The 12,897-nt window shown below is 44.8% G+C and overlaps 1 protein-coding gene across 3 annotated transcripts in view; it reads left to right on the top strand.

The window, feature by feature from the left end:
- The first annotated feature begins 597 nt into the window (after positions 1-597).
- The window catches only part of GYG1 (glycogenin 1), a 38,186-nt gene continuing 25,886 nt past the window's right edge, over positions 598-12,897 (top strand). For 2 of the 3 annotated variants that reach the window (XM_067737546.1, XM_067737545.1), the window contains exons 1-4: positions 598-734; positions 3,213-3,348; positions 5,197-5,371; positions 5,667-5,829. In XM_067737546.1, coding sequence (XP_067593647.1) covers positions 728-734; positions 3,213-3,348; positions 5,197-5,371; positions 5,667-5,829 — 481 coding nt within the window. In that variant the 5' untranslated portion in view covers positions 598-727. Of the gene's footprint in view, positions 735-1,574; positions 2,226-3,212; positions 3,349-5,196; positions 5,372-5,666; positions 5,830-12,897 lie in introns of those variants that run through there. The other variant, XM_067737547.1, reaches the window with a different exon arrangement.

Here is a 12,897-nt window from a genome sequence, read left to right as displayed (position 1 = left end):
TTTCCACATCTGTAAAATGAGGATTATAGAACCTACTTCACTGAGTTAATGTGAGAATTAAATGAAAACACTTAAGTATCTAATTGATGCAGAGGACTTCGAGAATCTAACATACTGAAGATTTATTCTTTATTTTGGTTAAGGCCACAAAACCGTTGTGAGAACACTAAGAAATGCTTCCAGAGGCTGATTTGGAATTCTAGGTGAAGAAAGTGGAATTAAACTTTATGTTTAATTCAAGCAGTTCAGATGAATTATTCTAACTAGAGTGATCTGGGGTTTTTTGGAAGGTTCCCTAACCCTTGGCTTCTTTGGGAGTTTGTCCCAGTGATGCCACACTCTGCCCCAAAGTCCCCCTCCAAACCCCCGGTTCGGCGGTGCACGGAGTCCCGCGGTCCAGGCAGGTGCCCCGCGCGAGCAGAAGCAGGACCAGAGGGTCTGCGGAGATGGACCCGGAGCCCAGCCTCAGGGGTGCAAGGGCTAAGTGAGGTCCCGGGTCCCGCAGTCCCGGGGCCGCCTCCCGGGGAGGATGCCGGCGGGGGCGGGGAGCGTGCGCGGCCACGTGACGACCGCTATAAGAGCGCTCCGGACGGACGCTCCGCTCCCGCCGGACGCTCCGCTCCCGCCGCGCCTCCTCGCCGGCCGCGCTTGCTCCCAGCGCCCGGCTTCTCCGAGCCACCAACCTGCGGCTGCGGCTGCGGCAGCCGCCCGCACCCCCGGCAGCACCATGACAGGTATGCGCCGCGCCGCCCACCGCCGCCGCCGCCCCGGGACGCCGGACTCTTCGCCCCGCGCGGCCCCTCGTAGCCCCGCCGCCTCTCTTCTCCCCCCACGCCCGCCGCTCCGCCCCGGGGGAGCTCCCAGCAGGACGAGGACCGCCGCAAAGTTGCAGGCTGGCCGCAGCCGGGCGTGTCGCTTCTTGCGTCAGCCGCTGCCCCGCCGCCCCGGGGTCCCGAGCGGCCGTCTGGACCCCGCGGACGCAGCCGAGGGGGTCCGCCAGGCAGCGCCTGGGCCCTCCGCCGAAGCCCCCGTTCCTGCTTCCGTCTCCTTGCCCTTCCTCCTGCGCGCACCGTGAAGGGCGGGCGGGCAGGCGGAGCAGCTGCGGCCGGCTGCGTGGGGGTGGGGAGCCGGCTCCCCGGGGGCGCGGGTTCCGAGCTCCGGAGCGCGGCGGGGTCGCGAGGCGCCGTCCCCCACCGCCCGCGGGCAGGAACTCCTGCAAGGGGCAGCTGCGAGGCGGGGACGCCGGTGGCCCCGGCCCGGCTCCTCGGCCGCCCGCTCCGGCGCTGGCCGCCACGCCGAGCCTATTTTTAGGCCTTTGGGGCTGGGTTGCGGGAAGCCGGAGCCCGGCGAGCGCCCCCGGGGAGCGGGCCCGGCGTGGTGGGAGGGCGCCGGCCCACTTGTTGCAAGGTGTCCGGGCCGCACGGCGAATCTGCACCCCGAAGACCGGAGGGCCCGAGGTAACTGGTCCTTGCTGTGCTGTTGAGGCGAACAGTGGGATCATTACAGCCATTGAGCTGCGGAAAGGTTGCAGATGTAACCCGGGGTTTGGCCGTCTCTGGGAAGGTTGAACCTCCTACCCAGTTGTCCCTGGTCTTCCCTGTTCCATTGCGAGGTCTGGCGTTCTAGCCTCTGTTCCGAAGCATTTGTCCTGCTTCCTGCTTCATCTGGGAAATCATCCATATCCTAGCTTCGTGAAAGCCTTGAACCCTACTTACTAAACTTTTCTCCGTGCTCCCCTGGTATCAGGACCGTTTTTGTGTTAAAACATCATTCATTATGCCCCAGATTAAGTGTCCTTGGGACAGGCTGACTGAAATGTTGCCATCTTATGATGGGTTGAAGGAACAAGTTCAAGTTGAGGGGTATGGCAAGGGACAGGAGGCCCTGTTCTGAGCTTTCCTAGCGTGACTAGCTGGGAAGCTAGTGACCCTGGGGGAGGGCACACCAGACTTTCTACAACTTAAAGGAGAGTTCAACGCTACCTGTGAAGATGGCCCTCAGAGCTGCAGCTGGGGAGTGTGCTGGCCCACTTGACAGCCTACAACTTCCTCTCACTTCTCAATGGAATGTCTACTGCCCCCAGCCTCCACTTTGGAAAATGGGCAAAGAGAGAATGAGGAAACCTAAGACGGAAACAGAGTGACTTCATGACAGAATGGCTCAACTCCCTGCTTGGGCAGCCGTGCCCCAAGTGAGCCCTGGCAGAGCTTGATCCTAAGTACCCTGTATGTATGGATGCCCACCAACCTGCTAATGTTAAAATCCATTTGGAGAGGGAGTGTGCTCCAGAATCATCCCGGGGAAGGGCTGGAGGAATCCTAAAGGCTGGGCTGGTGGCCTTGCGAGGGTGGGGCTCGTTCAGGAGGAAGGAGAATTCATGCATTTGCCCCTGGGCCTGGCAACTAAATGATGATTGGAGATTGATTTTTGAATGTGTGTGTGAGAGAGAGAGAGTCTGTTGAGGTGCCTCAGGATACAGGGTAGGGGTACTGCTTGCTTCTCCAAGGAAAAGGAGGCAGGTTTTCTAGAGCTTGTGAGGTGGTCCCTAAATCCATTTAACAGCGATGGGCCACAATTTAGATAGAGGCATCAAGGAGGGAAGGCTTCTTGGGGGAGGTGATGTTTCAGAGAGACTCAGAGTGACTCTAGAGTGGTGGTTGGATAGCCATGGAGTGTTTGCTCCAGGTTGAGGAAACAGTAGAAAAAGCCTGAGACGTGGAACATGTAAGCATCAGAATGAAGAATATGGCCTCTGCTTTCAGATGCTCTCAGTTGAGGTTGTTGGCTGGCTTTGTGCTTGGCTGAAAATACTGTCTATGGTACCTTGTAGGAGAAACAGAAAATGCACTTCTTGATCTCTTCTTCACTGCCTGTTAACTGCCTGAGGTTCACTCTCTGGGTGTTAAGCTGCTGTTTAGTCTGAGAATTTGGCATGTCTGGACTCTAAATTGGATTGAATTTTTACAGCTTCGTCAGCCTCTTGAAGGTTGCCAAAGATTGCCTGCTAAAGAATGGTCTTGAGCCATTCTTATAACGGACACTGGGTTCTCTCTCTCACCCTAATGCCCCACAAGAGGCTGCTCTTTTATTAATACAGCAAGTTGATCTCAGAGGAGCTGATTTTGCCAAATTATTGATTGAAAAGGGTCCTGGGGTGGTGTTTTCTAGGTAGGATAGTGTAATGAATGTGTGTTCGTTTTCCTTGTATTAAGATCAGGCCTTTGTGACACTGACCACAAACGATGCCTACGCCAAAGGAGCCCTGGTCCTGGGCTCGTCTCTGAAACAGCACAGGACCACCAGGAGGCTGGCCGTGCTCGTCACCCCACAGGTCTCGGACTCCATGAGGTGAGGACCTCGCTGCCCCGCTGTTGGTGGGGCTCGGACATCCCTCTCCCCTGTTTCTGGCATCGGTGGGCATTGAGGCCATACCCTTTCCAGGGTTTGCGTGCTGGTGGAGAAAGAGGAGAGTTGCTGAGTGAAGGATTCCTGGGTCTGAAACCTCTTCCTGGCTCTTGGGAGATCTTCCAGCCAAGCTCCCTCTGGGAGCTGGTGTTCTGGCCCTGGCCCTTGCCGATTCCAACCAGGAGTAGGGCTCTCCCTTGGGCAAGTCCTCTTGGGGTAATCCGAGTGAGTGACTCAGTCCAGCCATTCCCTTCATGTCATCACGCTTCACTTGCATGCCTTTCCCCAGATGCAGCAGGGACTACTTTGTTCCTGTTTCTAAGGGGGAAACCTCCCGGGACTTTGAAAGAAAGTAGCAGTTTTCTCCACCCCAATTGACATTAGTAACCTAAAGATCTTTATTTACAATTTAATAGACTAGAATATTTGCCAGAGGGCTCTCAGAGTTAGGGGTCCTGCTAGGAGAGCACCCTGAGGGAGCACAAGCTGTTCTTTGATTGGGTTAGTTCATGTTAATTGGTTGGAATTCAATTTTGAAGTATCTGAATGAACTACCTTGATCCTAATACTAACTTACTTGAGAATATCTGGGCACACTAGCAGCTCTGTATTGTGTTTATTTTTGCATTCTCCTATCCCTTTTAGAGGTTGAAAATGCTCTTTTTGTGACTTTTTTCAAAAAATGTAAGACCGTGCCAAGGACCTCTGAAAAAGAGGCATTATACATACATACATATATCTTTCACACTAAGAACCTTATTCCTAAAGGGTAATTTAGGAAAATGCCCCCCCAAACTGTCTCCTTTGTGTATGTCCTAATCTATAGTCTATTCAGTGAGAATCGTGTAAGAAGGTGGATATAGCCTTCGACAGCAAGCCCCCTTTACTGTGGTAAAGGGTGCCGCCATTTGTTTCAGAGATCAAGTTTACTGTGTGAACTAGAACATATGTTTGTACAGCTTTGGAGGTAGATGATACATTACCAGTTTTGTTCTGCATCCTTGATATTTTTATAAACTTTCGGCGATGGTTTGTCTTTATCACGTGTTTTTCCTTGTGCTGAGTTTAGTGTCTTACCTAAGTACACCCCACTTCACCTCACCTCAGGCTTGCTTTCTAAAATATATTTTCAGTTAATTTGGGGCAGGGAGAAATGTTGTACCTCACCAACTAAAGTGAGTCTCTCATGCCAGGAGTGCAAAGCACGTAATAAATGCTGGCTGTATGCGATGCTAAAAAAAATGGAAACCAAATAATTGAGTCATTTAACTTCTTTTAGGACACAGCTTCAGGCAGTTCTCCGTCAGCTGCTTTGGCAAAAATTATTAGTTATAGGCTTCAGTGCAGATAGTACATGCACTTAACTCCATATCATTTGTAAAAGTATTCAGTGGTCAGCAAGAACCCGTTGTAATAAAATATTATTGTTAAAGGCATAGGCTGTTGAAAAGATGTATTACCAAGCGTCAGTCACGTTTTTGCAAGCTGTTTCACAATTTGCCTGGTATTCAGTGGTACAATAAAACATAGGAAACTTCCGTGATAATGTTTTAAGATAAGAGGTTCATCCTCACAGTAAGCAGTTCTTACTGTTTTAGTGAAGTTAACTGCACATGCAAATCAACACAGTTTGTCCTGAAGTAAATTAGGACATACTTAAGAGATTGCAATATACCAAAGTAACAAATTCTCTTGTAATTGATAAGCTAAATAGAACACCGTCTTATGTTAAATGGGTCACTTGTTCTAAAGAGATGCTGAGAGCTGTTTTCTGGATTTTATTTTTGACAGGAAAACTTTAGAGACTATCTTTGATGAAGTCATCACGGTAGATGTCTTGGACAGTGGTGATTCTGCTCATCTAACCTTAATGAAGAGGCCTGAGTTGGGCATCACGTTAACTAAACTCCACTGCTGGTCCCTTACACAGTATTCAAAATGTGTATTCATGGATGCAGATACCCTGGTGAGTATGGCTTTGATGGCTGGAAAGATGGATGTAGTAACTGAGACCAGTTAGGCATTTGAAGAATGCTGTCAAGACTTGACAGTAAAGTTCAGATAAAACCACTCTTGTAAAAAGTGTCAGGTGTTGAAGGAGAGTAGGACCAGGCTGCCTCACAGCTGTCATCTGAGTAGTTAAGACCAGCAACAGACTGCATCTTTTGTGTTGGATAACTTAAGGAGAACTTAAGGGTATACCGCAGCAGAACAGTTCTGAAATGCTTTCCCTTCTTCCTGCCCCATTGCCCTTGAATCAGGTCCTAGCAAATATCGATGATCTTTTTGAGAGAGAAGAATTGTCGGCGGCACCAGACCCAGGGTGGCCTGACTGCTTCAATTCTGGAGTCTTTGTTTATCAGCCTTCAGTTGAAACGTACAATCAGCTGTTGCACCTTGCTTCTGAGCAAGGTAGTTTTGATGGTATGTATCTGTTTTCTTTATATCTGACAAGCTGTGAGTATCTTCTAGGGGCTGCTCTTCTCTGGGAGTTGCTATGGTTCCTTGTGTCTGGAAGATAGCGACACATGAGATGTGGCAAGCATTTGAAGTTGTGTCGTTCTGGGAAATAGTGTTGTGTGTTGTGTGTGTGCACGTGCATCTTTTTCCTGTAGGTACATGGTACATAGGCTGTTTTACAGACTTGCCTTTCATTGGCCTTCCTGTGTCTAAATTAGAGTATGATAAATGAACCATAATTATTCAAGAATTCAAAAGACTATTATACAGCTCAAAAAGTTTAACAACTATCTTTAAACCTGAGTAAACTTAAGTACAAGAGCTAACAGGAGGACCCAGTATTGTCTCCGTGGAAATTTGAGGAATAAACCTAGGCTCTCATTCTTTCGGGAGGCACTGAAAAAGAAGATAGAAAGACTATGTGAATAATCTTTGTCTCCGAATTGTCACTCTCTATAAGGCAGTGCATCAGGTAGAGTGGTCTGCAAGGCTAAGGAGTAGAACATTGGCAAAGTCACCATCCATTTTCCATAATGCCTAAGTGTATCTATAGCTATATGTTTATGTAGAAAGGTTCTGACTATTTGTGATTTAGGACCTCACATCCTTTGGAGAATTTTGGGTAAATTGATTAGTAGGTATGCTTCTATTTTATGCCAGTCTCTAAAATAATAAATAATAAGCCACTTTTTCTTTGAATTTTTGAATTTTATTTCATTTATTTTTTATACAGCAGGTCCTTATTAGTGATCCATTTTATACACATCAGTGTATACATGTCAATCCCAATCTCCCAATTCATCCCACCACCACCACCACCACCCCGCTACTTTCCCACCTTGGTGTCCATGTTTGTTCTTTACATCTGTGTCTCTATTTCTGCCCTGCAAACCAGTTCATCTGTACCATTTTTCTAGATTCCACATATATGCGTTAATATACGATATTTGTTTTTCTCTTTCTGACTTACTTCACTCTGTATGAGAGTCTCTAGATCCATCCACGTCTATACAAATGACCCAATTTCATTCCTTTTTATGGCTGAGTAATACTCCATGGTATATATGTACCACATCTTCTTTATCCATTTGTCTGTCGATGGGCATTTAGGTTGCTTCCATGACCTGGCTATTGTAAATAGTGCTGCAATGAAAATTGGGGTGAATATGTCTTTTGAATTATGGTTTTCTCTGGGTATATGCCCAGTAGTGGGATTGAGGGGTCAAATGGTAATTCTGTTTTTAGTTTTTTAAGGAACCTCCATACTGTTCTCCATAGTAGTTGTATCAATTTACATTCCCACCAACAGTGCAAGAAGGTTCCCTTTTTCCCACACCCTCTCCAGCATTTGTTGTTTGTACATTTTCTGATGATGCCCATTCTAACTGGTGTGAGGTGATACCTCATTGTAGTTTTGATTTGCGTTTCTCTAATAATTAGTGATGTTGAGCAGCTTTTCCTGTGCTTCTTGGCCATCTGTGTTTCTTTGGAGAAATGTATATTTAGTTCTTCTGCCCATTTTTGGATTGGGTTGTTGGTTTTGTTAATATCGAGCTGCATGAGCTGTTTATATATTATGAAGATTAATCCTTTGTCTGTTGATTCATTTGCAAATATTTTCTCCCATTCTGAGGGTCGTCTTTTTGTCTTCATTGTAGTTTCCTTTGCTTTGCAAAAGCTTTCAAGTTTCATTAGGTCCCATTTGGTTTTTTTTTGTTTTTATTTCCATTACTCTAGGAGGTGGATCAAAAAAGATCTTGCTGTGATTTGTGTCAAAGAGTGTTCTTCCTATGTTTTTCTCTAAGAGTTTTATAGTGTCTGGTCTTACATTTAGGTCTCTAATCCATTTTGAGTTTATTTTTGTGTATGGTGTTAGGGAGTGTTCTAATTTCATTCTTTTCCATGTAGCTGTCCAGTTTCCCCAGCACCACTTATTGAAGAGACTGTCTTTTCTCCATTGTATATTCTTGCCTCCTTTGTCATAGATTAGTTGACCATAGGTGCATTGGTTTATCTCTGGGCTTTCTATCCTGTTCCATTTCTGTTTTTGTGCCAGTACCATATTGTCTTGATTACTGTAGCTTTGTAGTATACTCTGAAGTCAGGGAGTCTGATTCCTCCATCTCTGTTTTTTTCCCTCAAGACTGCTTTGGCTATTCGGGGTCTTTTGTGTCTCCATACAAATTTTAATTCTAGTGCCACTGGTAATTTGATAGGGATTGCATTGAATCTGTAGATTGCTCTGAGTGGTATAGTCATTTTCACAATATTGATTCTTCCAATCCAAGAACATGGTATATCTCTCCATCTGTTTGTGTCATCTTTGATTTCTTTCATCAGTGTCTTATAGTTTTCTGCATACAGGTCTTTTGTCTCCCTAGGTAGGTTTATTCCTAGGTATTTTATTCTTTTTTGTTGCAATGGTAAATGAGAGTGTTTCCATAATTTCTCTTTCAGATTTTTCATCATTAGTGTATAGGAATGAAAGAGATTTCTGTGCATTAATTTTGTATCCTGCAACTTTACCAAATTCATTGATTAGCTCTAGTAGTTTCCTGGTGGCATCTTTAGGATTCTCTATGTATAGTATCATGTCATCTGCAAACAGTGACAGTTTTACTTCTTCTTTTCCAATTTGTATTCCTTTTATTTCTTTTTCTTCTCTGATTGCCATGGCTAGGACTTCCAAAACTATGTTGAATAATAGTGGCGAAAGTGGACATCCTTGTCTTGTTCCTGATCTTAGAGGAAATGCCTTCAGTTTTTCACCATTGAGAATGATGTTTGCTGTGGGTTTGTCATATATGGTCTTTATTATGTTGAGGTAGGTTCCCTCTGTACCCACTTTCTGGAGAGCTTTTATCATAAATGGGTGTTGAATTTTGTCAAAAGCTTTTTCTGCATCTACTGAGGTGATCATATGGTTTTTATTCTTCAGTTTGTTAATATGGTGTATCACTTTGATTGATTTGCATATGTTGAAGAATCCTTGCATCCCTGAGATAAATCCCACTTGTTCATGGTGTATGATCCTTTTAATGTGTTGTTGGATTCTGTTGGCTAGTATTTTGTTGAGGATTTTTGCATCTATATTCATCAGTGATATTGGTCTGTAATTTTCTTTTTTTGTAGTATCTTTGTGTGGTTTTGGTATCAGGGTGATGGTGGCCTCATAGAATGAGTTTGGGAGTGTTCCTTTCTCTGCAATTTTTTGGAAGAGTTTGAGAAGGATGGGTTTTGGCTCTTCTCTAAATATTTGATAGAATTCACCTGTGAAGCCATCTGGTCCTGGACTTTCGTTTGTTGGAAGATTTTTAATCACAGTTTCAATTTCATTACTTGTGATTGGTCTGTTCATATTTTTTATCTCTTCCTGGTTCTGTCTTGGAAGCTTATATCTTATTTAGCAATACGTTACTAAATAACCAAGAGATCACTGAAAAAATCAAAGAGGAAATCAAAAAATACCTAGAGACAAATTGCTACGAACACATGATGATCCAAAACCTATGGGATGCAACGAAAGCAGTTCTAAGAGGGAAGTACATAGCAATACAAGCCTACGTCAAGAAAAAAGTAAAATCTCAAATAAACAATCTAACCTTACACCTCAGTAAACTAGAGAAAGAAGAACAAACAAAACCCAGAGTTAGTAGAAGGAAAAAAATCATAAAGATCAGAGCAGAAATAAATAAAATAGAAACAAAGAAAACAATAGCACAGATCAATAAAACTAAAAGCTGGTTCTTTGCGAAGGTAAACAAAATTGATAAACCTTTAGCCAGACTCATCAAGAAAAAGAGAGGACTGAAATCAATAAAATTAGAAATGAAAAGGGAGAAATTACATTGGACACTGCAGAAATACAAAGCATCCTAAGAGACTACTACAAGCAACTCTATGCCAATAAAATGGACAACCTGGAAGAAATGGACAAATTCTTAGAAATGCACAACCTTCCGAGACTGAACCAGGAAGAAATAGAAAATATGAACAGACCAGTCACAAGCAATGAAATTGAAACTGTGAATAAGCCACTTTTTTTTGTGTGTGTGTGGTACCCGGGCCTCTCACTGTTGTGGCCTCTCCTGTTGCGGAGCACAGGCTCCGGACGCGCAGGCCAAGCGGCCATGGCTCACGGGCCCAGCCACTCCACAGCATGTGGGATCCTCCTGTACCGGGGCACGAACCCGTGTCCCCTGCATCGGCAGGCGGACTCTCAACCACTGTGCCACCAGGGAAGCCCTAAGCCACTTTTTTTTAACAACAACAGTAAATCACACACAACAAGACAATACTGATGGTGAGCATGCAAAATAAGCTCTTTTAAAAACTAATGTTCAGAATCTTTTGAATCAAGAAGAGACCCAGTTGTATCTACGAAGAAGGATTTGCACTAAGGAGATGCCCTCTCAGCAGTGACTCACTATTAGATACTTGACGTTGTGACAGACGCCCAGGTGAGGAACATGGGGGTGGCCAGAGGCCTGAGCCAGACACCAGGTGCCAGAGGCTTCTTTCCTTTCCCTTCCCTCTCCAAGAGCAGATATGAGATCTGAAGTGAGTAGATCTTTCTAAACTAGCAGGAACAGCCATCCTCAGTTGACCCAAGGTTCAGCCCTGGGTACAGATATGAGGACTCATTTCCATTAACTAGTTGTAAAGTTAAAAATCAAAATTTCAAATCTAAACTTTTCGAATTAAAAGAGTACATCTAATCGTTTGTCCGATTGCTGAAATTAAGAGATTGGAAATTAGAACATTTTTAGTTATACGTGAAATTGTGTTGTTGCTGTTCCCAGAAATTGAATTCTGTTTTGTGTTTTGAGGATTTGGGATATGCAGCTCTTTGAAATGTCCTTGAAAAGAACAAAGAAATTTAAGTCTCAGTCTTGCTTCACTGTTTGGTTAGTTTGTACTCTACAGCAGTAGTGCTGAACCTGGGGTAATTTGGTCCCCCAGGGGGCTTTTGGCAATGTCTGGAGACTCTGTTGGTGGTCACAAGTGAGTGGAGAGGGCTCTACTGGCATCTCGTGAGTGGAGGCCAGGGCTGCTGCTAAACATCGTACAATGCATGGACAGCCCCTGCACCAAAGAATCATCTGGCTCAGGATGTCAGTAGTGAGAAAATCTGCTCTATGTCAAGTCGTTACATGCCCTAAAGCAATGAGCCGGAGTTTCTGAACCGTCATGAATGGTAGCGTCCGACAAGAAACGCCTTCTTACTTTAAGCAACCTTAAGAAATAATGTGTTGAGTGATCACTGTGGTTACGGCCCAATGTCACTTCTTCACTTTCTGGCTTTTTTTTAGCTCCTACTTTCCTTTCGTATAAGGAATGAAAGCTGTATTGGTATGTTAGTTCAAAACATGTATTCCTTATTTCTGCTGCTCGCATGAAAATCGTTACCTTTGCACAGAAGGGAGATAGGAGTATTTTTAGCGGAAGTCCACTAACCTTAAGTCTTAACCTTCCGACTGTGGCTGAAGCGTCAGCGTGTGGCTTTCTTCACCTCCTGTCGTTAAATGTAAAGGAAGTAGTGTAACCCTGCCAGAAATTCCGTGTAAATTCTCAGCTCCAGTAAGTGAGTCATATTCTAATGTAGATCCAGCTGCCTACAATCCACACGGCTGCAATTGCCTAAGGAGGATTCGATTTTATTGTTGCAAGATAAGAGTTTGGATACCCAACAGTAGTGTGCCGTGATCAATTACCCAGGTTACAGTTTCAGAGTATAAAACGAATTAACTAGCTGGCAGAGACCAACCTGGATCGTGTACCTTGTTCTAGAACCAAGAGGTACTAGAGGAGTTGACGAATTCGTTGTTAAGAAGCAAGACCATGTGAAAAGTGCTTAACTAGAAAGCACTTTCTGCTCTTGCAGCCAGAATCTGAAACAACTGGGAGAGCCTGTGCCCGCTAGCACGTTCGTTATTCAGCAGCAGGGTTTCCAGCAGCTGGCCCTTCTGTAAGGTATTCCGTTTACTGGCTCCTTGGTGGCTAAGGATTGGAATTTTTTCTGTTAGTAGAAATGCTTAGTTGAAGCAGTTGAAAATTCAACTATGCAGATAGGAACTTTTGGTTATTCTCAATATAGTGTTTAAATTCAACTGAAAAATAAAGCAGCGGCTGTTAAATGAAATGTTTTTTCGCTTGATGTGTTCCGGAGAAGCTTTACCTACTCATCAAAGAAAGCGCGCTGCGTACCATGGGAGCGTGCTCCTCTGTGAAGGGATTTACCATCCTGTTGAATCCATATCTGTGTGACATGAAGACTTGTTGGACTTACACTTAATAAAATATTTCTTTGTAAGCTACATCCTTTTCTGGTGCTTTGCTTGCTTTGCTTCAGGCTCTCAATGCAGTGCCCTGTCTTGTGTAGATGTCATGCCATAGGCACGGAGATGAGCGCTTTCAGGTGTTTCCTTTCACCTTACCGTACATTTTCTCATATGCACAGTATCTCCCCACCGTCTCCCACCCCCAGTTTTACTGAACAGGGGGTCTTAAGTCCCAGCATTTTTAGACTGATACTAAAGAAAACCTATTCGCAGATGACTGTCTCAGTCTGAATGTCTTGCAAGTCCTGCTTAATCTCCTGTATACATGCATCGAGAACTGATGGGATCTGGTGTCCACTGACGAGCCACCCGGCCTCTGATGGCTGAGTATCTGCAGCTGCTTCTGCAGCCCTTCTAACGTGAAAGAATGTGGCTTGTCAGGCTTCTCATCACCAGCGCTCTAATCACACCCCACCCTCGCCTCTGGCCAAGAGAATAATCCTAACATGGCAGATCATGCTAGGTACCTTGACATCTCTTTTTTCCTTCCTCAATATCTAGAGTGTTAGAATTTCAAACTAGTGACTTCATACCTAACTTACGGCTGGCATTTAATTTCCCACAATGAAGTGTCTAAGTTTCCTATACTGTTAATATTTGCAAACTATCTTGGCACTTACTTCATAACCGAAGTTACATGTTTCCTGAAGAGTTGTACAACAGCTATTGGGAAATACATACACTAACATTT

The sequence above is a fragment of the Pseudorca crassidens genome, chromosome 5 (genome assembly GCF_039906515.1).
Source record: "Pseudorca crassidens isolate mPseCra1 chromosome 5, mPseCra1.hap1, whole genome shotgun sequence".
Classification (NCBI taxonomy): domain Eukaryota; kingdom Metazoa; phylum Chordata; class Mammalia; order Artiodactyla; family Delphinidae; genus Pseudorca; species Pseudorca crassidens.
The sequence above is the reverse complement of the archived record's forward strand: the minus strand, read 5'-3'. Positions and strand labels throughout refer to the sequence as shown.